The sequence below is a fragment of the Pipistrellus hanaki genome (genome assembly GCF_964339955.1).
Source record: "Pipistrellus hanaki genome assembly, chromosome: 2".
NCBI classification, from domain to species: Eukaryota; Metazoa; Chordata; class Mammalia; order Chiroptera; family Vespertilionidae; genus Pipistrellus; species Pipistrellus hanaki.
Genome location: NC_140504.1, coordinates 196,823,119 through 196,848,104, shown reverse-complemented (window position 1 = coordinate 196,848,104; position 24,986 = coordinate 196,823,119). Strand labels below are relative to the sequence as shown.

Sequence of the window (24,986 nt, the reverse complement as noted above, 5' to 3'; positions counted from 1 at the left end):
CAGTGATTCCCTGAGACCCTGCCCTGCCCAATTTACAAACTCACCCAAACAGTATGCAGCAACTTTTGCATATAAATGGCCTACAGCTCTGGTCAGACACCTCCAAAACTTCCAAATCCCAAGCAAAGAAGAGAAATCTGCAGATCTTGCTGTAGCTCCTGCTGGGTGGCCTCAGACAGTAGCTGACCTGTACCTCATTGGAGATCCAGGAGCCAGTGTACTAGTGGTCAGTGTAAGATGACACCAGATTTCAATTCCTCATATCCATAATTGACACATTCAAGAGGGAGACTCAGTGAGCACCAAAGCCCCACTGAATCTAATCCTGCCCATAAGGGTGTCTCCAGCACAGCAGTTCTTCCATTATAGAAACAGCGGGTCCTCACAGCCAATTGGCCTGGAGGTCAATTCCTCCCAGTGTACAAACAGCAATCAAGGCTTAATTACACCAAGACTGTACACATAGCCCACAAAGGGGTGCACCAAGACTGTCCACCTCAGGTGATTGGGGAGGCTGAACTACTGAGCTCTACAGGTCACCACCACAGAAAACCATTCCATCAACTTAGGGAAACAGCCAAAATGCGGAGACAAAGAAACATGTCACAAATGAAAGAAATGGAGGAAAGCAAACTACCGGACATAAGAGTTCAAAAACACAGTTATAAGGTTACTCAAGATTCTTCTAGAAACCTCTGAGGAACTTAGTGAGACCTTTAAGGATCTTAATGAGAATGCCAAAAAGATGGAAAAGGACTAGTCAGAAATTAAGCATACACTGTCTGAAATAAAGAATATACAGAAATTCAACAGTAGACCAAAGAACCTAAAAAATCAAACCAAAGATTTGAAATATGAGGAAACAAATAAAACACCCAACCAGAAAAACAACAAAGAATCCAAAAATATGAAGTTAGTGTAAGGAGCCTCTGGGACAACTTCAAGCATACCGACATCTGAATTATGGGGGTTCCAGAAGAAGAGAGAGAGAGAGTAAAATATTGAAAACCCATTAGGAGAAATGACAGAAAGCTTTCCCTCTGGGTGAAAGAAATAGACTTACAAGTCCAGGAAGTGCAGAGAACCCCAAACAAGAAGAGTCCAAAGAGAAGCACATCAAGACATGTCATAATTAAAATGCCAAGGGCAAAAGACAAAGAGAGAATCTTGAAAGCAGCAATAGAAAAACAGTTAGTTACCTACAAGGGAGTAGCCATACAACTGTCAGCTGATTTCTCAACATAAATTTTACAGGCCAGAAGGGAGTGGCAAGAAATATTCAAAGTGATAGAACAGCAAGAACCTACAACCAAGATTACTCTACCCAGCAAAGCTATCCTTTAGAATTGAAGGTCAGATAAAGAGCTTCACAGACAAGAAAAAGCTAATGGAGTTCATCACCACCAAACCAGGATTATATGAAATGCAGAAGGTATTCTTTAAGAAGAGGAAGAAGAAAAAGGTAAAGATAAAAATTATGAACAACAAAGTGACAACAAAAACATACCTACCAACAAGTAAATCTAAAAATCAAGTGAAAAAAAATCTGATGAACAGAATAAACTGGTGAATAGAATCAGGGGCATAGAAAGGGAGTGGATTGACAATTCTCGGGGCGGGGGGGGGGGGGGGGGGGATGATGTGAGGGGTGCAGGAAGGGATTGGAAAAAAATTTACACCCATGGATGAAGACAGTGATGGGGGGTAAGGGCATGAGGTGGGGTGGGGAATCAAGTGGAGGGGAGCTATGGGGGAGGGGGGGAGAGGACCATCTGTAATAATCTGAACGGTAAAGGTTTATTTTAAAAAATATAAAAAAGTCAACGTATCCTACATAATAAATAGGTAATATACAAATTGACCCGCACGCCCTCACAAGATGGCTGCCTATAACCAGGCCAGCAGGGGGGTTAGTGAGGACGACCAAATGACTGAACAGCAGGCTGCATGGGGCAACCAGGCCGATGACAGGGGGTTGAGGGGGGGGGGAGCTGTTGGGGGCAACCAGGCCGATGGGGGAGGGGGGCAGTAATGGGTGACCAAGCCAGCAGGGGGAGGGGGCAGTTAGAAGCAACCAGGGAAGGAGGGGGCAGTTGGGGGCAACCTGGCTGGCAGTAGAGGGCAGTTAAGGTGACCAGGCAGGTGAGCCATTAGAAGCCAGTGGTCCAGGATTGTGAAAGCAATGTCCAACAACTGGCTGTTGGACATTCCCCAAGGAGTCCCGGATTGGAGAGGGTGCAGGCTGGGCTGAGGGGTACATGAATTTCATGCACCGGGCCTCTAGATTGAAATAAACGGACAAGCCCTCAAAATAAGACAAAGCTGCTCATCAAGGAAAAAAATGTTAACAGTGAAAAAAAAAAGTCCGAAACCTGGAAACCAGAAGTAACTTAATGCTCAAAATTGGAAGTTGTATCTTTTTAAAGCACAGCCATCAAAAACGATGACATAGGTACATGTTTGATGTTAAAGTCACAGTTTAAAAATGGTAGGTAACAGAACTGAACGAGGCCACTTCTGTAGAAAATATTTAGTGATAAATGCCTAAGAACAGTTTGAAGCAGTGGCTGTCAACATTTCGAACCTCGCGGACCACTGGTTAGCGACTACTGTCTTAGAATTTTAAGGAATCTACTTGGACTAAATAGAAGAGGAATCTCAAGCTTCCACTTATTCCCATCTGTTCTCTCTCACACAGACATGGAGGCACACACAAACATTTGCATGTGTGATACTGTAAGCTTTTAAAGTTTGGATTATTCTTGTGCACAATTATGGTTTTAAATATTTTAAAGAAAAGCTGCAAGAATGAGAAAGAATTCCCATATAGCCTTTACCCAATTCCCTAAGTATTAACATTTTATCACATTACTTTTAATTCTCCTGTAATAGCCCTATGTGTGGTGCTTTCCTCTGAGGGTAGGTTACAGACCTGTTATTTCTGAATATACTTTAGCATGCACAATTTTGTTTTGTTTTTTAATAAAAGCTGTATTATTGCTACCTTCTGCTTAAAAAAATACCTGGATGGCTCACCCCGAACCCTACTACTTTAGTTAAAATCTTAGTGCACCTGACTTTAGGCTCTGTAGGTGTGTTGTTGGTAGTTTTTCCCTGGGAAACACACGGGAGAAAATGTAAATCACCAGGTAATTAATGTCATCGCCCAGAGATGAGCCTGTTTAACATTTGGCCTCTGTTCTTCAGACCAGCGGTCCCCATCCAGTGGTCAGCAGACTGCTGGTCAGTGAGGTCTGAAAGGTTGGCGACCGCTGTTCTAGAGAGCTCTCCATTATCCCACATTAAAGCAAAAACAAAAACCTAAGCCTTGCCATAGCTGGTTTGGCTCAGTGGATAGAGCATCAGCCTACAGACTGAAGGGTCCCGGGTTCGATTCCAAGCAAGGGCAATGCCTGGGTTGCAGGCTCAATCCCCAATAGGGGATGTGCAGGAGGCAGCTGGTCAATGATTATCTCTCATCACTGATGTTTCTATCTCTCTCTCTCTCCCTCCCCCTTCTTCTTTGGAATCAATAAAATATATACCCTAAGCCTCAAAAATCACCTTCATTGCCCGGTTGGTGCGGCTCAGTGGTTGAGCATTGACCTATGAACCTGGAGCTCACGGCTCGATTCCGATCAGGGCACATGCCTAGGTTGTGAGCTTGATCTCTAGGAAAGGCAGCTGATCGATGATTCTCTCTCATCACTGATGTTTCTCTCTCTCTCCCTCTCCCTTCCTTTGTAAAATCAATAAAAATTTTTTTTTAAATCAACTTCATTAAAACAGAGCAAGAACAACACTGGTCAGAATTGTTAACCCGGGAAAGTATGAACACAGAACATGCTGTCTGTGGAGTTCCAAGGCGGAGCAGAGTTAGCACTAGGGAGCCCCTCTCGGCACAGGCTCTTTCCAACCGCGTTCTGGCTGGCACGGCGCGTTTTCCGCACAGAACCTGGAAAAGAGGACGCTCACTGCCATCACAGAGACTACCTTCTTGGGTGACACAGTGTGACAGGCTCCCGGCATCTCACCCAGAAGAAGCAGGCCCACGTTTTTAAGAGCCTGGGCAGCTTCTGGGACACTGGTGAGAGCTTCAGTCCCAGGGCCCTGTGCCAGCTCACCAGCGTCCACTCGAGGACACCAAGCGTTACCTGTGCTCATTCCTCATCACTCATATGTTGGCCAAGGAACCCTGCTGCGAACAAAGAATTTCTATGACAACAAAACCTCACATTCCTCCTCTGAAAAGCAAACATGGCCCCAAACCTAAGCTCTCACACCAAGAGGCTCTGCTCTGTCCTGGGCTCACCCCCCTCCCTGCCGTGGCCAGTGCCTCTGAGGGCCCCTTCAGTGTCACTGTGGCTCAGTCCCCCCCATCCCTGTGCCATAACACCGGCACTCCACAGGTTTACCGGGAGAACCGATGAAATAATGTCTGTAAAGTGTCCTAATTTGCAAGGATGAAAAGGGCTATAACTACAAAGTCAGAGCGGAATTAAAGAACGTTTTTAGCTGCAACCACTTCTGTCTTTTGAACTGGAGAACCACAAGGGGGATCAAAGGGGTGTCACTGCCTGTTGACTGCTGCTGAGGCCTCCTCCCCACACCTGGCAGAAGCCCCAGCGTGAGGTCTCCCGTGATTGTTAGCTTAACTGATCGCAAGACAAGCTGTACAGGGTTTCCTGGAACACCTTGAGCGGAGGAGACGGCGAAGCCAGCACAGCTCGCACAGCCTGTTACGTTTTACTCTACAAGTAAAATGCAAATGTGCCGGGAGAAAGTTGTTTTGCCTTGTCTTTCTGGCACAGTGGCTGTGTAAGGCCACAGCAGCTTGCATAATAAAATGCTTGGACTTGGCTAAATTAATCTCTTTGCCATAAAAGGGGGGAGGGGGAGTGCAAAATTAAGCTTACGGGAAGTAAGGCTAATCACAGCCCAACAGTAACAAAGGGCACCGAAAACATTTCTACTGTATCACCTCCCCCAGCTGGCCAGGAGCCCGGAATTCTCACTGCAACTTTGCAAAGCGAGGGCGAGAGGAGCAGAAATGTCTCACAAAAGCATGAGCCAGGCCCAGCCCGGGTGCCCGCTGCCTGACCAGAACCGGAGCCGGCCTTGCAGGGAATCAGCAGCGTGCGGACAGGCAGCCTTTCATGTCGGCGGCGGCGTCATAAACCGCTCTGCTCTGCACCAGGTCGCGGAGCCTCGCAGATCATTAGAGGCTCGGAGCCACAGAGAAAGGAGGGCAGGGCAGAGCGAAGGGAATAAATCAAACGTTCCTCTGGGAGGCACAGACGCCTACATTAAACAACAGGGGAGGTTTTTCAAAATAAAAGCAGAGAGAGATTCACTTTGTTACAAGCAATGCCTCTCCTTTTGGCTGGGAGGTTATGTGGCCATAAAACACGACCCCCGGGGTGAGCGCTGGGGGCCGGGGCCGGGCTGGGCAGGCTGATGGTGGAAGCAAACAGGGGAAGGGACAGAAAGCCCCACAGAGATGGCCCAGTCCGGGCGCCCCAAACAAGTTCCAATGGCTTGTCATGTGTTAGGAATAGGATGCTAGGAAGGGGATGGTGTTACTAGAAGGAACTTTCTATCGCATTTACGCTTTGCCGTCCTGTCTGAGAACTGGAATATTTTCCCAGAGCAGAGAGTCTGTTTGCCTGGGGCCCAAGACCGGGAAACGCTGCGTCATCGTGGACGCCTGAAGCGTCGGCTCAGCCGGCAGAGGGAGCACAGCCTCCGAGGACAGGAAGTGCTTCCCCGCAGCTGAGGACTCGCGTTCAGCCAGGGCGATGGCCCAGAAGCGGTCACAGACCTTCTGACCTTGCCTGCATGTCATCCAGCAGCAGCAAACATCCTGTGTGAGGGGTAAACCCAGAAGGAAGTGCCAGCCTCCCTCCCAGGGAGGACTGTTTGTTAGAGCCGCCAGGTGAGGAGCGGGAGGAGAGCACAACTGCCCGCACTGGGTCTGGACACAATCACTCCGAAGCACAGTGGGGGTGGGGGTGGGGAGGGACTGGGGGTGGGCTGGGGGCTTGGAAAGAAGCGGAGGGGTCTCAGGAGGGAAAGCAAAAAATCCATTTGGAAAACTGACAGCAAGCACCAGAGCAGTGATTTCACCTTAAAATCCAGGGCTCCCAGTTTAGTCCGTGAACGGCCCATTTCTAGACTTTTTGTTTGGGGGGAGGAGGGGTTGAAACAAAAGCAGCAAAACAGATGAAGGCATAAGCCTGCTACCTGACTGCCATCTTAATCTCCAGCCCCAGTTTACCAAACAGGGGATGGGCCGAGGGACTGACTCTGGGCTCCGGATAGTGACTATGGCGGAGGGTCTAGCCCACGGGGAAGACCTGCTATGCGGTGGTTTGTCCCTGGAAAGTGGGCCGGCCTGCTGGGGGAAGGAGAGGGCAAGGACAGAGCTACCCTGGCTGCCCGGCACTGCTGAGACGAGGGCTCAGAGGAGCTCCGGAGAATGAATGTGTGGGGGTGGACGCATGCGTGGACAGCCTGGAGCCAGGAGCCCAGGCAGGGATGTGCCAACTCCTCTGCCCCTTCTTAAGAGCCTCCAGAAGGTCCTGGCAATAATTTTCTATTCAAGAGACATGACCAGAACAACATAAGGGACGTGAAGTGACTCAGATTCCAGCTTAATAAAAAGAAAACATTTCACACAAGAGAACTGTCCAAAGCCAGCGTAGTCATATTAATGAGTTCAATGTCACCTGGTTCTCCGGACAGCAGGGCAGCCAATTGACAAGAGGGATTCAGGGACTGGGATTGTCCTCAATAGACCACAAGGATCCTTCAGGGACTCTTTTGGGCAAGTTTTTACATTTCAAACACCGAGCCTTCAGACAGCTTCAGCCCTAACCGCACACAACTCCCTCAGCCCTCATCTCCAGCAACTTCAACCCCCATTACCACTTCATGTCCATACCACAGAGTGTAGCTCTTGGGGCCATGCCAACTCACACGTGAGAACCAGCCGGAGGTCCCCAGGGAGCAGAACCACATCTCTAATCTTCTCATCAGACGCAATGAACTCGGTAAGCGTTTGCTGACTATTGACATGTTAAGATCTTACATTTATACTGGCTAAACCTTCTAAGCCACTGATTTCTAGAAAAAAAGTTATAACACACATAAGACATACCTAGTAAGGCACTTAGCACTTGGGAAATTAGTAATTAGAATAGGAAATGGTGCAAAAGAAAAGAATATGCATGAGTATGAGCCTAAGACAAATACACTGGACAAATGCGAACATGTACCCACCTACTTGGTAATTTGCACATTTTAGTTTACATACAGATGACTATGTAAGAAATACCCTATCCTTCATCTCTATTATTCTGCCTGATCATCTGTAGACACACATGGTACAGAGAAGAAGCACATGGACTCTTCTCCTGAGACACCTAAGAGGCTTACATGGCCAGAAGCAATCAGGGCTCCCGCCCTGGCGGGTAGCTCAGCTGGTTGGGCATCACTCCGTGCTCTGAAAGGCTGCTGGTTTGATTCCAGGTCAGGGCGCATGCCTGGGTTCCTGGCTCGATCCCTGGTAGGGGGCATGCAGGAGGCAGCCGACCAAAGTTCCAAGATGTTCTGCTTTCACATCAATGTTTCTCTCTCCTCTCTCTCAAAATCAATAAAAAATATTTAAAAAGGAAATGAAGACTTCAAGTTTCTTTTAAAAATCTTCACCCAAGTACATGTTTTTATTGATTTTAAAGAGGAAGGGGAGAGAGACAGATGAACATTGATTGGTTGCCTCCCGTACCTGCCCTGCCTGGGGAACGAACCCACAACCTGGGTGTGTGCCTTGACCTGGAATTGAACCCACAACCTGTGGTTTGCACGCCAACCAGGGCTTCAAGTTCTGATAAGTAAATTCAGTCCACAGGACAGAGCAAATTTTGAAATTTATTTTAAACGTTTTGTTGTATGCACAGCAGGATGGAGCACTGTCCCGTACACCAAAAGGTTGTGGGTTTGGTTCCGGTCAGGGCACGTACCCAGATTGCAGGTTCAATCCCCTGTCAGGGTGCATGTGAGAGGCAACCAATTGATATTTCTCCCCTGCCCTTCCTTTCTCTGAAAACATATCCTTGGGTGAGGAATAAAAAAAAAAAGTTTTGCCCTCACTTGTTTGGCTTAATGGTTAAGAATGTTAGCCTGAGCACTGAAGGGTCTCAGGTTCGATCCCAGACCCCAGTCTGGGGAAGTGAGGGAGGCAACCAATAGATGTGTATATAAATATATAAAAATATAAATATAAATATATATATATCTCAATGGGAATAATGTCCTCCAATGAGGATAAACAAAAGTAAGTTTTGTTTTGTTTTGTTTTTTAAATCCCACATTTTCCAGAACGCCTAGTGTTTGCCCAATTCACTTGCTTCGCTGAAGTTGGCCAGGTATACAGACTCACTAGGCCTATTTCCTTTAGAATTTAATTGTTCCATGAATTCCAAATTCTTCCTCCAAAACTTACACACCTGCCTTGGCCTCTACCCTGATTCCAAAACAGAGCATCTGTGGGAAGGCGAACGAAGTTCTGACCTTAGGAGGTGTGTGCTTGAATCAAGAATCACCAAATCCCAGAGGTGCTGGACCTTTGCTGCTCCAGCCCTCTACAATAATAAGACACACACAGTCACCACTTCTTGCCAAACTCGAGGAAAATCCAACCCTTGTACCTGGGAACAAAGATAGAATGGCTGCAGCTGAAAACACGCTGCCAAAGCATTGCAGAAAGAAACTTCAACTTAATGTTGTTCAGGACAGCCTCAGTGGTGCTTCACTCATAAGCAAAAGACACAGGATAAAAATTCCAGACTGTTTTCAAGATAATAAAATGGCATATGATGGTGACTCACTAACTGACTAAAAGGGAAAAAAATCCATAAACAGTCACAGGAACCTTGAAAAGCTGCAGAATCTGGCAAAAGTGACCTCCTCCACCTCGCTTGGCTCTCACCTACACACACACACACACACACACACACACACGCTTGGCTCTCACCTACACACACACACACACACACACACACACACACACACACAAAACCAGTGACCAGTTGGAAGCCAAGCTGCAACTGGCTAATGGCTTACTCTATTACTTAAAACAATATTTTATTCTTGACTTGCTCAATAAACCTGCTGAGAAAAATAAACAATGGGCTTCAATCTTATAAATAATCTAGAAAACAGAATTACTGTGCAAACAGTAGAGGTGACTTACTGCCCACGGTCAACAGAGAGGAAAGTCCAATGCGGCACAGCGAGCCCCAAGCCCTAGCCTCACTGTCCTGGACACAAGTTAACGAGAAGTTTCTGCCCACTAACAGCCTAGAGCCTGCGGTGGCCAGGTTTCAACCGGTCTTTACAGCAGCACCAACATGAAAACCAACATGAAGAGCAAAAGGTGAGGAAAACGTTTTCTTGAAAACACGGAGAAGCTTTAATCTTTTGGTATCGTATATCTATCAGAGGCCTAGTGCACAAAATTCGTGCATGGGGGTGGTGAGGTGTCCCTCAGCCCAGCCTGTACCCTCTCCAATCTGGGACCCCTCGAGGGATGTCCAACTACCCTCTCATAATCCAGGACTGCTGGCCCCCAACTGCTTGCCTGCCTGCCTTCCTTCCTGATTGCCCCTAACTGCTTCTGCCTCCTAGCCTGATCATCCCCTAATCACTCCCATGCCAACCTGTTTGCCCCCTACTTCCCTTCTCTGCTGTCCTGGTCACCCCTAACTACCCTCCCCTGCAGGGTTGATCATCTCTAACTGCCCTCCTTTGCAGGCCTGGTACCTCTCAACTGCCCTCCCCTGCTGGCCATCTTGTGTCCACAATGGGGCAGCCATATTGTTTTGGAGTGATGGTCAACCTGCATATTACTCTCTTATTAGATAGGATAGAGGCCTAGTGCAGGGGTGGGGGCAGGCTGATTTGCCCTGAAGGGTGTCCTGGATCAGCGTGGGGGTTCCCTTGGGGTGTGGAGTGGCCTAAGAGAGGGGCCTGTGGTGGTCTGCAGGCCAGCCACGCCCCCTGGTGACCTAAGCGGAGGCCCTGATATCTGGAATTTATTTATCTCCTACAATCGAAACTTTGTAGCCTGGAGCAGAGCCAAGTCTCCTGATACTCCATGGCTGGCAGCCATTTCTGTTGGAATTTATGTATCTTCTATAATTGAAACTTTGTAGCCTGGAGTAGAAGTCTGGGCTGGCCAGGGTGTGTGGAAAGCTTTGCTTCTTCCATTGCCAGGGGCAACCCTAGCCTCCCACTCTTTCCAGCTCTGTGGCTGCCACCATTTATGTTTGGATTTGTTTACCTTCTATAATTGAAACTTTGTAGCCTTGAATGGAAGCTTAGGTTGGCAAGGGCAGGTGGAAAGCTTGGCTTCCTCTATTACCTGGGAAACCCAAGCCTCCCTCCTGCACTCTGTGGCTGTAAGCCATTTTGGTTGGGTTTATTTGCATACTTGCTCTGATTGGCTAGTGGGCATGGCTTTGTGAGTGTGGCAGAGTGATGGTTAATTTGCATATCACTCTTTTATTAGGTAGAATGGTTACCATGTATTTTTATCTCTCATTTACACATGCATGAATACATATACACAATTTCATTAAAAAAAAAATATATATATATTTTATTGATTTTTTACAGAGAGGAGGAGAGCAGGATAGAGAGCTAGAAACGTCGATGAGAGAGAAACATCGACCAGCTGCCTCTTGCACACCCACTACAGGGGATGTGCCCGCAACCAATGTACATGTCCTTGACCGGAATCGAACCTGGGGCCTTTCAGTCCATAGACCGACGCTCTACCACTGAGCCAAACCGGTTTTGGCACACAATTTCATTTTTAACAGATATTAAGGGCCCGTTGGAGGGTACTAAAGATGACATAAAGAAATATAAAATGTGGTTCCTGCCCAGAAAGCCTTATATCTCTATAAAAACATACGTGCATGTATGTAAAAGAAAGAAAATGCATGGGGGAGGGAGAAGGAGTGGAATCTCAAGTTCAAGACTAAAATGAAATAAATATTAATTTTTAATGGGCAGAACAAAATACAGCTCTGTGGAGAGGAGCTGGGCTTTGTGTAGTGGCCCAGTCCATGCAGGAACGAAATCAGGTGGCTCTCAAAGTGCAGCCCAGGCAGGATCTGTGTGACCTCTGCAGTCTCAGCGACCCAGACTCAGGCACCTTCCAGGGAAGAACTCAAGCCCCACCCGCCTCTCCTCTAGACTGTGAGCTCCAGCAGGGTAAGTGTGCTCCCAATCACCTTCCACACCCCACAGAAAGTTCTCCCCCAAGCAGTTCTCAAAATACTTCCAATTGTGCCAACTGTGATGATGGTTTAGATCTAGCCTCAAAGGCCAAATTCTAGGATCACTGATGCCACAATTTAGAGGACTTAAGACACTTGAACAGAAGAACCATATTTCCATAGGGGGGAAAAAAGACATTAATATGAAAACAATTTCAAAATTCAACATCTCAGAAAGAAAACTTAGCTGAATGGAATTCTGGGTCTCAAGCAAGGTTTCGCTTGCTTGCATTTCCTATTTTTATAATACAAGTAATGGTTTTCAAATTACATACAAGGAAAAAAAATTTTCATGGGTGGGTGGAGAGGGACATGATTTTTCTACCACTGGTAAGCTGTGAGTAAGACTGAGGTGAATGTTTTCTTAAAACAATGCAATTAATTTCTACCCTACTTTCTAAGTGTTACTCAAGGACATAACTTAAAAATTAAAATGAACCAAATTATACCAGGATTATGATTTCAGATACATTTTGAAATTTATTTTTAATGTCAGCTTTTAACAGACTAGATGTATTTTTTAAAACTTCAGCAAACTGAATTTTCAAAGTTAGTTCACAGATCTAGTAAGGTTAAAAAAAATCTATTACCGATATAAAATATGAGCTCCAAATAAACTCTTTGACTATAACCAGAGTAATCACAACATTTAAGTCTTTTTAAAGACCAGTTCAAACCTTTCATTGGTTTTACTAGCTAATAAAATGGGTGGGTCTATTTCGGCTTAAAAGTCACAAATGTCTCCATCTAAAAGTCCCCAGGTAACCAAGACCCAGCTGGATCATAAGAAACCTGGGTTAACAAATGCCAACACGAACAAATAAAACTGATCCTGTAAGCAGCACTTTCTCAGTAACAGTGTAAGGCCATTTCCAAGTGCAGATCCTACAAGAACTGCATAGTGTATGTACACTGACACACTCTCATACCACCCCACCACTTCTGATACGCAGGTAAGGTCAGAGACAGACCTAAGACATTACCACTGAGAGCAGCAAATATACAAGGTCCCTGATTATAAAAAGTCACTTAATTTTTAAGACCCCACCCCCCCCTATCAACACCAAAAGTTTCTTACATGCAAATTCTTTTTTTAAAATATATTTTATTGATTTTTTTTTACAGAGAGGAAGAGAGAGGGATAGAGAGTTAGAAACATAAATGAGAGAGAATCACTAATCAGCTGCCTCTTGCACACCCCCTACTGGGTATGTGCCTGCAACCACATGTCCTTGACCGGAATTGAACCCGGGACCTTTCAGTCTGCAGGTAGAGGCTCTATCCATTGAGCCAAACCGGTTTTGGCTACATGCAAATTCTTAACTGCTTCACTTCCACAAGGAATCAGCCAATCTCTCTTAGAGGACCGCATCAAAACTGGACCACTCACTGCCCAAACATCCATACAGGCCAGACTATCAGAATGAGGAGATTCAAACCTCTGCTCCATGTTAATGGGAACAAACCCCTACATGGGAGTAGCATACGATTACACACAGTACTGGCCCCACCACTGCAGTGCCTGTTTCTATGGGTCACTTCCGCCTCGCATGGAAAATTCCAGCTCTGTCTGTGTTTACCTGAGGGCAAGTAAATAAGAGAAAAGGTATGGCACTTAAATGTCTACCCTTTTACCCAATCTTGCCAACCTCAAAGCACTTATATTTCCTATTCACAGCGAAGGTGTGCCAGTAACAGAAACATCTGTAGTGTTAAGCATGTAAACTTCAGATTAATGAGAAGTCATCCTTTCAGATAAAAAGGTTTCTACTGGAAACAAACAGGTGTAGCCCAGCCTGACTCACAAAGACAACTGTCACAACTTAGACAGGAGGACAGCAGTTTTTATAGGAAATGTGACAGGAGTTACTACCGAGTTTCTGGGGAAGACTGGGAAGTGGAAGAGGGAAGCCATATTAAGAAATTCCATCATTGATAGTGAAAATAAGCCCAGATACTTCTCTGTGTATTTGGAAAATTTTGTAATAATATGAAAAACAAAATCAAGACCTCATAGTGGACTTGAGTCCTTACAGCTCTCACAGAATAAAAGCAGTATCACTCCCAGGATGAATGTGGAGACAGGCTTCGGTCTGCAAGGCTTCTTGAACGTAAACGGCTGTGTCCAATAGGCCCGATGGAGTCTGGGAGCCTCACTGGCCCGGGAACCAGGGGATGCGATGACCCTGGTCTCGGGTCGTACTGCGGGGTGAGGCACAGCATTTGCAGAGGTCTCGGATTTAAACCAGAGAGCTTCCTGAAGGATCGCTATGTGGTTATAACACATTTGTCCTCCTTACTATCAACCTATTCAGTAAGTCTATACTCTGTTACGTAACATTAGATTAAGCATTAATGAGGCTAGAAAATTGTTTATCTAAGATTATAATCTGAAGTTAGACAAAACTTCATGCTGAATGCTCAAATTGAATGCCAGAGTAATTTTTAACCTCTTAATATTAACAGAATCTCGATTACTCAGTCCTAAAGCCCTGTGCAAATACTAGTCATTCTTTGCTGGGAGAATAGGCTTATGCAAAAGATAATTTGTCCAAAGAAATGAACAATTAATATTCAATAGTTATGTACATATTTAACAGAACTTATTCCCAGAAATGTGGCTGAAAAAGGTGGTTGATTTTCATGATATTTTTCAAATTAAAATTTTAAATCTCTAATACTTTTCATCCTATCACCCAAAGTTAAAAAATAACAACTAAACATCGAAACCATTTACCTGTCCATGGGGCTCTTGGTCCCATTAAAAAGTGACACATTTCCAATAGAGGAAAGCACGAAAAGAGACAGACTTCCATTTTCCTAAGTCACTGTCAGCTCCTCGCTTTTGGTCTTACTACAGGACTGAGTTATTACAAGAATAAAGTTTAGACCTCAGCTTGGATGCTCTCACTTTTCTTCTCTCTTTAAAAGCCTCAAAGGGGGCGGGGGTGTCTCCACACGCACGCTAAGGTCCCCCAAAGGCACCTGCGAGGACAATCCTGGCCTAAGTCCCACTGCATCGCTTGGTGCAGCCGCCAGTGCACTCGCCGGGCATGTTTTGCAATTTCCTGTCTCCAGGCCTTTGCTCGCGCTATTTCCTACAGCTGGAAAGTCGCTTTTCCTCCCCCTCCCTCCCAACCTCGGCCTGTCAAAAATGTGTCCTTCCTTCAAAGTTCAGGTCACACACTGCACTCTTCAGAGAGCCTTCCAGAAGCCCTCAGCCTCTGTGCACACGGAGGGCCTGACCCTCCGCCTCCGCCAGGAGGACCCTGAGCACATGCAGGTTCCTCACCCTGCAGGCCCGTGGCACCTCGCTTCTCTTTGGACCTCTGCCATGACAGCGCTCGGTACGTATACAACATTTCTAAAGACTGAACCGTATGGAATACTTAGCTCTACAAATGGGAAATGGGCAAATGAGTTTCTAGTACAGTAAATATTAATGTACCAGCAACTGGGTTTACAGGTAACAGCTCAATTTCTATTGGACTAGGTTCTCAAAAGTAAAACTCCAGAGCCGAGCAAGGCAGGTAAGGGCGGGCGCCTTTTCACCTCCTTCCTCCTCGGGCTAATTACAACTGTGGGGGCATTTCTTCTCTCTGCCAGCTCGGCGCAGATCAAATTGTCTTCTCACTAATGTCAGCTGCCCGAGACAGGGCGCTGAGTCCGTGCGGGATCCCCGTCTGTGAGCCAATGCCGCTAAATCTGTCTGAGCCACAGCAGAAAGAGCCACACGCCAAGTCCAGCCAGGATTCCGGGACGGCCATCCAGGTGTCAGATACGGAAAGTCTTTGGTCCAAACAACACAAACGTGTTTTCAGCACAAAAGATAAATGTCACTGTCACCCGAGTAATCGTCTCATTTTGAAGAAAACTGCAAGGTCTGTATAAAACCAGACAGAAGACTATTTTGGAACACCAATGATTTTATATTATTCATAACATGGTTTCCCCTCCTGGTAATTAAGATTCAGTTCTATCTGGCCTCTCATTTTTCAGGCATTAACTTAGTGTAACTCATCAACCCAAAGGGCCCCAGAAGTCCCTAAAGCAGAACCCAAGGGCCTGGTTCCGATCACCCTCTCAGAACCTCAGCTAGGGACACGTACTGTGATTTACACCGATGTACTCGTACCCGAGTCTTCGTGTGGGTGAGGCCCAACAGTGTGCTGAGAGAAGTGCACAGCCCAGCAGAATCTGATACACTCCGCGAAGACTCTTTACTCTATTCACTCCTCATTACTGAGGGACAAATGGAAGGATACAGAGAAAGATAATAAACCTCAGGATCTCTGTACAACCACGACACTACAATGTTTGACTTGCGGTTACTCTCCTGGGTATCATGAAATTAACATGTAATACCCACTCAACTAAACCTCCATCAACACAACCACAACCAGAAGGCTTTCCACAATCACAACCCGAGGCCCACCTCAATGGCAGCAGTGCTCAGGCAGCCAGAGGAGTGCCTGTGTAATAAGCTCCAGACCAAAAGAGCTAGGAAGGCCGTTTCTGTCCATTCCCACCAGGCCCTGGTCTGCACAACCCACTGAAGGAACTGGTAGGAAGGAAGTCTCCTCAACAAGGCTTCAAGACAAAATACATCCTTAACCTAGGCACTGCCTACACCCCTTCCCAGTTTTTCAACTAAAATAATTTTTGACAAGTGAGACTAATTATGTACTTTCATAGCATTTGGCTACTTGGTGTAGTATTTGGGGTAGATGGGAAGAACAATCATTTTCAAGTGTTTTTAGGCACTTTTTATTGATAGTATCTCACTTAAATTCTCAAAATTATTCTTTAAAAATTTTTTTTAAAACATACTTTTTATTGATTTCAGAGGGGAAGGGAGGAGAGAGAATCTTTGATTGGCTGCCTCCTGCAACACCCATACTGGGGATCAAGCCTACAACCTGGGCATGTGCCCTTGACTGGAATCAAACCCAGGACTCTTCAGTCCGCAGGCCAATGCTCTAACCACTAAGCCAACTGGCTATGGCTCAAAACTATTCTTAAGAGTAGGAGAATCAGCCCGTTTTACAGACACAGTCAGTAAGGGACAGAGCGGTTGAATAATCTGTGTAAGGCCCCAGGGCAGGTTAGTGGCAGAGGAGCGAGAGCCATCGTTTTTTGCTCTCAGAACAGTGATAGCCCAAAATGTGAGAACGTGTTATAAAGACTGTATGGAGCACCTATAAAAATTCTCATGCAAAGAAACACCATTTCAGAAAAAATAACTTCCCAGTGCTTGTCAAGATTTGCCCCGAACTTCCCAATAACAGCTCAAAGCAGACGGCACAGTCCAAAGAGATCATCATGTACTACAGTTACTGGTGAAACCAAGAATAGAGCACAGGTCTGCTGACCCAGGTCCAGGCCCAATCAGGCGTGTTCTTTGGATGCTGACACCCTTCTGAAGTTTCAAGTCAGTTGAGAATAGCAAAGAAATGAGTTAATAATTTTGGTAAATAGAACAGAACCTGTAAAGTAGCTAAGGATTGGCTATAAAAGAGGCATAACCATATGAAGGTTTCTACCAAGGAAGCTTTCAACCAGAAACACTGTTGTCTGCATGTTTCATCTTCCACAGCAAAATGAAAAAGAACTTTGCCCTCCCTCCCCGGAGCGGTGAATGATTAGCCTGCCTGTGCTGATAACTAAGGGAAACACCAGTGCCTCCCCCAGCTAATTAGAATACTTATAGCTTTCCTCTACCAACAAGCTCCTCCAATTCTATGCACAGACACCCGGACACCAGCAACAGTTAGCCAGCCAGCCAGAATAAATCTTCCGGTGAAGCAAGCAACGCTCCCATTAGCTCCGATCCGTGAAGAGGCGAAAACAGAAAGACTTCTTTCTGGGTGCCCGAGAAGTAAGGAGAGGAGCCACGTGACCAGGAAATTGCGATGGCAGAGAAGTGATGAGGAAGGGCCCCAGGAAAGAGGTGCTAGAAAAACACAGGCAACCAGCTTGAAGAGTTGGTGCAGTGAGAAAAAGCTACTTACTGAGTTTGACATTATCAGTAAGAGTAAGAAGCAGATGGCTAGCGTGGCTCAGTGGTTGAGCAGTGACCTATAACCCAGGAGGTTACAATTCGATTACCAGTCAGGACACTTGCCCAAGCTGCAGGCTCCATCTCCAGTGTGGGGAGTACATGAGGTAGCTGACCAATGATTCTCTCTCATTGATGTTTCTATTTCTCTCTCCCTCTCCTTCCTGAAACTAATAGGAAGATGTAGAAGGCTGGTCAACCTTGAAGCTCTGAAAGGTCAGGGCCACCTGCTCCTTATCTAATTGAGACAATGGTAACTGAGGCAACTTCCCCATCAAATAATCATGTAAATCCTTATTGATATGATAATCAGCCCATTACCTGCCTGAGGGCTATGGGTGTCTCCCATAGTCTCAATGAAAGGGACAGCAAGGCCAGAGCCTAACAGTAATCCTCCCTCTAGAGGTGGGCTCCCGCCTGGCCCCCAATATTCCCAAAGTAATACTTTTCTGGTCTTTTTCATTTGTGTGTGGCCTTCTCCAGAACCCGAACTCCGAACCACGCTGGCCGGGAAAGGGGCTCCCACACTCTCCCTTCTTCCTCTCTGATATCAATAAAAACAGATTTTAAAAAGGAGGAAGAGGAGGAGGAGGAGGAGCCAAGAGCAAGAAGAAACAAAGAATCGAAGATTTAGGTTTGATCTAGGTTAACAAAGCATCCTACTTGAGAGTTAAAACTAGAAAAAAATTAGCATTTCCAAATGCTAGACAGATTTTAGATTTAGTGCTTAATCTTGCTATTATAAATTTATTTTTTTTAAACAGAAGGATAAAGTAATTGTCCAGCCACATCTTCACAGTGTGCAAGTTACAGCAGCACTCAGGGATAGATGAGAGTTGAATTGAGAGTTATGATCTAGCCCCGTGGCCCGCAAACTGCAGCTCGCGAACCACATGTGGCTCTTTGGCCCCTTGCGTGTGGCTCTTCCACAAAATAAGACGGCCTGGGCGAGTCTATTTTGAAGAAGTGGCGTTAGAAGAAGTTTAAAAAAATTTGGCTCTCAAAAGAAATGTCAATCGTTGTGCTGTTGATATTTGGCTCTGTGGACTAATGAGTTTGCTGACCACTGATCTAGCCCATCGCATCACGTCAAAACTACCCACTGGTCTTTCTCAGTATCACCCCAACTTGGCCAAACCAAAATTCCTACACTCAAGGAAAAGGCATTTTACTTTTTAAAAATAGGCATCAAACTTCAAATAACTGAAATCCTCAGAAAACCCTCTTTCACTGGGTTTCCAATTTGTTCTGGAAAAATAAAAAAATAAGTTGGCTTTATGGATTATTACATATTTAATTTTTATGTCTGTGAACAGTTTTCTCCTTTTCTTTTCATTTTTTTTTTTTTTTTACCATTCTCATGATCCATTTCTCAGCATATTTAGATGTATAGTAAATATTAAAAGTGTAATCTAGTTATGGCTGATGATGCAAACCACTGATTTGTGGGAGGTTGTACTTGAAATCTCGCAACCCGCTTCCCTAATTATGTTATTGCTGTTCTTAAGGTACTGTCCAGAAAGTGTCCAGAAACATAGATTAAAAAAGAAAATAATCAAAATTGAAGAAGAAATCGATACACAAAACCCAATTAGAAAACCAAAAAACCAAACCAAACACAGCAACCTACATACTTTTACAATGAATACACTTCACCCATCTCCCCTTCCACTCCTGGAGAAAATCCTAACTCTTCACCCCATCCCCCGCTCCTACAGAGGGCCTCGGCCTCAGACACTGGACGTCAGGGCAGGGCCCCGGTCCTACTGCACCCCCAGCCTCCACTATTCCTTGACGCAGCCAGAGGACACCCCCCTCAATTACCGGGAGGAAATTACAGATAAATGAAACAGAACCCCTTGCTAATATTTTCTTCATAGAACTTCACTCTGAAATGTTCTCAGCAAACCCTCCTACCCCATGCTTAGTAAGAATACTCATCAGATCTGACTCTCAGCTTTGTAAAATATCACAGGAATTTTTAAAAGCCTCCTTTAGCAATTTATAAAATTCTTATGCATCTCTCAAATGGAAAGTGCAAACTTTTAGGGCTAGGAAATTGAGAGTTAAAACTACTCTTCAAAACATAGCAACCTTAAATATCGAAAAAGTCGCAACAGAATTCAAAGTATAGGAGCTACAAACCAATCAACGAAATCCAAACTAGTGATAAATGGTATTTCCTACGTCAGCCCCTGTATTCAAAATTAGACGTTAACTCCCCAACACCCTGTCCCTTCTCTCCTCCCTTAACCCTGAGGCCGAGGACCTTTAGGCTCTTAGAGCGGAGGCCGCTTGCTTTCTGGGAGCTGGGCAGTCTGTCACTTTATCATCTGGAAGCATCTACCGCTCACCGGGAGGGAGGAGGAGGGGATGCGAGGCAGCCGGGTCTGAGCACAGCGCAGGGTTAAAGGAAACCATTTCATAAGATCATGTGTGGAGAAGCAGCGGGAGCAAAGAGGAAAAAATCAAGTTACATAAAGTCCAATTGTACTCACTGTTTCCTTATTGGGAAGCAGCTCCTTTCTAATCCTGAAGAAGTTCTTGCCGTACTGCCGGAGCCCCTTAACGAAGCGTTTCTGCGATAAAAGAAACAAATGGGATGTAAAAACCGAAAACAAAACAGGATGTCAGCAAGCAAAGCTATCTGCAATCAGCAGAATAACAAAGTCTCAGCCAGGGGCCATTGACCGGGCCAGGGGGACCTCAGCAGCAGACCCGGGGCCCCCAACCGGGCAGGGCCCGCCCAGCCTTCACCAGAACCCGAGCCCGTCCCGCCCAGGATTAGGGCGAGGACGCCGTGTCTGCGGCTCGGGAGCCATCTGTGGCCGGTGCTAGCCGTCTGCACACTGGTCCAGAGACATAAACAACAAATGTGCTCCGTGCTTCAACCGAGCAGCACAACTGCTCTCCACCTGAGAGGAGGCTTCCGCGCGAGCAGGAGGAGGAAACAGAACCGAACCTGGAGGGTTTCCCAGGACAGCGGAGGGCTACAGCCTCTCCTGAGGCCGGGAAGGGCCGGAGCAGAAGCCCACCGGGGCCTGCACGTCAGCTGGCCTGGCCCGCCATCGCCGCTAAAGCCACTCCATGGCATCAAATAAAGATCACCGGCTCCCCTTCCTGCTTCCCGAACCCTCACCCCCGCCCCCTCCGCCCCCCTCCGCCCATTTCCTTCGCAGTCCCGAGACTTTCACTTTGTCCCATTCCTCCGGCCGGCCCTCCCCGCCGGCAGGGCAGCTCCGACTCCCGGCCCCCCCTCGGGGCGGGGCTGGGTGCCGGGCGGAAGCCCTGCCTCCCCCAGCCTCCTGCCCCCGGCCTCCTGCCCCCCGGCCTCCTCCCCCAGCCTCCTACCCCGCGGCAGGCCCGACCGGTGGGCGCGGGGGCGGCAGCCACAGGTCGGCGGGGCGGGCGCCCCTGGGGTCCGGGCCGGGCCGCGGGCCGGCCTGTCACCGCTCCGGCCCCACAAAGCGGGCGGCAGCGGGCGCTCGGTGTGACCGGCCGCGCAGCGCGGGCGCCGCTGGCACCGGGGGAGGAGGCAGGAGCGCAGCCCGGCGGCCGCGGGCGGCTGCAAAAGGCGGCCTGGATCGCCGGCCCCCGCCGCCGCTCCGGCCCCCGCCCGGCCTCCCGCGCCAAGCCCGGTGCGCGCTGGCCTGGCTCCTGCCGCCGGAGCTCAGGGTGAATCCGGCAGAAACTTCCTGCCGCAGCCAGCGAGCGGGCGCCCCGGGCGGGCCCGCTGCCCAGGCCCCTCCGTCCGCAGCCTCCCTCCCGGCGGGCACGGGAGCAGCTCCCGCCGCACCCCCCCCACCCCCCCCTCCCGGCTCCAATGCGGGGGGCTGGCCCCAACGACCCTCGACCCCCGCAGTCCCTTGGACACCCGCCCCTGCGGTCCCTTCCGGCCGGGGATTGTGGGCGGCCGCTCCCGCGAGGCCCAGGCCTTAGCCCGCACCTCGCAAGGCGCCGTTTCACAACTAAATCACCGCGGAGGCTTCCCAGCCCATAAATCACCTGCCCACCGGGAGGAGCGTCCCTCCCGCTCCCCGTTAGACCAGCCGGGCAAATTCAGTGAGAGCCAGCCTTGGCCTGCAAGGCAGATCTGCAACCTCCTGCTCCATTCCTGGAGGCTCTGCGTTCTCAGACCTCATCCCTTTCTAAGATATGACTCATCATTGTCAATTTCCAATACAGTTCTCACAGTTCAAAGGAAAAGTCTGTCCAGGCACAAAAAAGCAAGCCCTCCTCCAGTCTGGACAAGAGTGACCTCGGTTACCTAACAAAGTATCATTCTAAGTACTGTACGCATCCTGGACGGCGTGTGGCGTATCCGTGGGGGACACGGAGAGGAAGGAGGCTCCCTGGCCTCCTGGAGCTCCGAGGCGAATAGGTAAACAGCCCAATCTCTGGGCCTCAGAAAAGCAGCAGAGGAACAAAGGGCTGTGGGTGGGGCCAGGAGGAGGAAGCAATTTGCACCGCTGGTGTCTTAGAGGAAGTGACAGGGAAGAGCAGAGCCTGCCAGGTGTGCTCAGCAGGGCTTCGAACGCAGGAGTGGGCCGGGAAGGGCGCACAGAACATTCCGGGAACTGAAGGAGGACAGGGTGTGCGGAGAAGAGTGCCAGGGGTAAGGCTGGGTGGCAGGAGAGGAGGGGCTGCAGGGAGCTTTTGGACCAGCGGAAGCCTTATGGGCCATGAAAAGCCTTGGAAGGATGGCTCCAGGGGCATGTGGCTGGGGCCTAGGGGCAGACTGGCTCCAATGGAGAGACAGCTAAAGAGGCAGTGAGAGAACCCAGGCGTGAGGTGAGGGAGGCCTGACCTCACCCTCGGCAATCACAAGCAGTGCTTCTTCACCCACTCCCAGGACCTGCTGTGTGCCAGCACTGGGAGCAAGTACTGAGGTACAGCTCCTCGTGTGGCAAGGGAGCCAAAGGCACGGTCTGTGCCCAGGGCGCTTTCCCCAGGTGACGAGGAAAGACAGTGCAGAGGGAGGGGTTCGGAAGGCCCCATGGAAGGCAGAGGTGTTACAGGAGAGGAGAGTCGGCACAAAGCTGAGGCGGGTGATCCGGCGTGAGTGTGATGGTGGGCTTCCAGGATCGGCTGAGGACACACAGGGCCCACAGGGAGGCCGGCATGATGGAGGCGGAGGCCGAGGAAGGCTGACTCCAGAGCATCAGGCTAATGTGGTGGAGCCGAGCAAGCCTGAGCTCAGATTCTGTTCCTCCTCTGGACATCATCCATTCAACTAATAATTATTATCTACTCTATGCCAGGACTTACATATATTAATTTAAAATCCTCACAACCTAGAAGAAGTACATTATTATCTCCATTTTGCAGACAAGGAAGCTAAGGCACAGATGGGTAAATAATAGACCAAGGTCACCCACACCTCAGAGGAAAAGACAGAATTCAAACCCAGGCTCCAAAGCCCGTGCCCTTCACTGCCGTGGCCTGTGAAGCGGAGGTAGGAGTCCACAGACGGAACGGTGTGTAGTCCCAGTGCCGTTACTGTGATTGCCCTGACATCACGTCCCCGAGTCCTCAGAATTCTCCCTACAAAGGTCTGTCAATGCCCTCCGCTCTTGCCTATTACAGTGCTGGTCCCAGGCCAGCCCTTATTCCTCTCCTTCCAGCAGGCCTCTTAACCCGGCTCCCCATTCACCGTTTACAAGCCCCTGCAAGGAATTTCTCAAAACCACCAAGTTCACCCGAGTCCCACTCTGTCCTGCTCCCAGCCCTCCCTAAGGATAGCTCTCACCTATGCAGAGTGGAGTGTGCACACCTTAGCCCTGAAGTCAGGGCCGCCAGGATCCAGCAATGCCAGCTGGCCCATCTGCAGCTATCTGAACTCCACTCTCCGCAGCCTGCTCACGATCCCTCCGGTTCATTCAAACCCAAGTCCCACTCCCTCCCATTTGTCTGGCGCTTATATATTTGCATAAGGTCTCATGTACTAACGGTCTATGGCTCTGAAGAAGGCGCTGTATCTTACTCTTCTTGGCTCCCTACAGCATCAGGCAGTTGGAGATCCATGTTTCTGGTATGTAAGTGAAACAAAACATGAGATGACAGGTGTGTTGGGCTAGTGTGGTCACAGTGGGAAATAGTTAAAAGTTAAAGTGTTCATTTTGAATGCTGATGACCGGGTTCACTTTCTTGGTCCCCTGACATGAAACTCGCCTGATTTTCCTCCTATTACCTGGCTTAATTCTCTGTTCAACCTCTAAATGTTGGGGTCTCCCCACGGCTCTGTCCCAGGCTTCCTACTGCTCAAACTCCCTCCCAATATGCCGCCCACTGCCCACTGGGCTCTAAATATCACTCAAGATTCTTACGACGTTCCCAAGGCTAACCCTGTGGTCCAGGCCCATGGGGAACACTTGCTTGAATGTCTCAGACATTTCAAACTGCTTCTAGAAACATGAACTTGACATCTGGTGGTGAACACAGACCACTTCTGTCAATGTCTGTCAATGACTATGCTATCAAGCGCAAAGCACCATTGGCTCCACTTAAAAAAAAAAAAAAAAAGAAGTAAGAGCTTCATGTGGCCTGCGCTGCTACTTCTCTATGGAAAGCCACAAGACCTCAAAGCTGGTAAAACATCTGCTGCTCAGAGCCCAGCCTTTACCTTGTGGTTTACCAGAAATGCAGAGGGGCCTTTAAAATCGAAACAAAGCCAACCCACTCAGAGTCGGTCAGTGATCAGAACAGGTCAATATGTCCAACATTCCTTTCCCGCTATTAATTCATTTCCTTTCCCTCTTGTAATTCATTTCTCTCCAAATGGAGACCTTGAAGTCTTTAAGACTAATTTAACAATTAACATTATCGACTTAAAAATAGACACGTCTAGGCATACCTTGGAGATATTGCGGGTCTGGTTTCAGACCACTGCAATAAAGCAATATTGCGATAAGTGAGTCAGAATGTTTTTGCTGGTGGAGGGTCTTGCCTTCTATTTGTTAAATAAAATAAAAAAAGGGGGGGGGCCATCTGTGAGGCCTGCCTGTACTCTAAGCTTCTGAGTGTCCGCTCACAGATATGGTCTGTTCTTAGCAGTGGAGCTGAAGTTCAGCTTTTCCAGCGCTGAGATTCCAGGCCCCGTGGGTTATTTCCACGTCCCGTGCCGTTCCTGCTCCTGGCGGAGGGCAGATGCTGGAATGCCAGGGTGTGAGGGTGAAGGACAAGGAAGCCTGAGCTCACCTAAAGGCGGGACTGTGGCTGGGTCACTGTCCGAGCTCAGCAGCCCTGCGGGTCCCGCTCCACAGACTGGCGGCCCGGCCCTCAGGGCGTGAACTGAGGTCCTGCGGGTGTTTGTCTTCACTTAACCTCATGTGTTGCTTGGGAGTAGAAACCAAGTCCTTTGCTATTTCTGAATCCTCGTAGCCAGGTGAGAGCCAAATATAAATACAAGTTTATTTATGGTGAGGAGATTATTTTTGTTTTACAAACTTAGTTTGCGGTTGTGCTTATCTCATGTATTTTGACATACAACATTGTATAAATTTAAGGTGTACATGTTAATTTGATACACATAAATTGTAATATGATTGCCATTGTAGTGATAATTAGAGCCCCCGTCATGTTAC

General features: G+C 47.9%; 1 protein-coding gene and 1 long non-coding RNA gene across 6 annotated transcripts in view; one reads left to right on the top strand and one right to left on the bottom strand.

The window, feature by feature from the left end:
• RERE (arginine-glutamic acid dipeptide repeats) overlaps positions 1-24,986 on the bottom strand; it is a 350,056-nt gene that overhangs the window by 33,642 nt on the left and 291,428 nt on the right. For 3 of the 5 annotated variants that reach the window (XM_084875723.1, XM_084875724.1, XM_084875725.1), the window contains one exon: positions 19,902-19,982. In XM_084875723.1, coding sequence (XP_084731849.1) covers positions 19,902-19,982 — 81 coding nt within the window. Of the gene's footprint in view, positions 1-19,901; positions 19,983-20,365; positions 20,623-20,754; positions 20,942-24,986 lie in introns of those variants that run through there. The other 2 variants (XM_084875727.1, XM_084875726.1) reach the window with 2 other exon arrangements.
• Positions 1,859-8,248, top strand: LOC311618362. Its single transcript, XR_014794302.1, has 3 exons — positions 1,859-5,935; positions 6,896-7,052; positions 7,377-8,248. It is a non-coding gene; the product is annotated as an uncharacterized lncRNA (long non-coding RNA).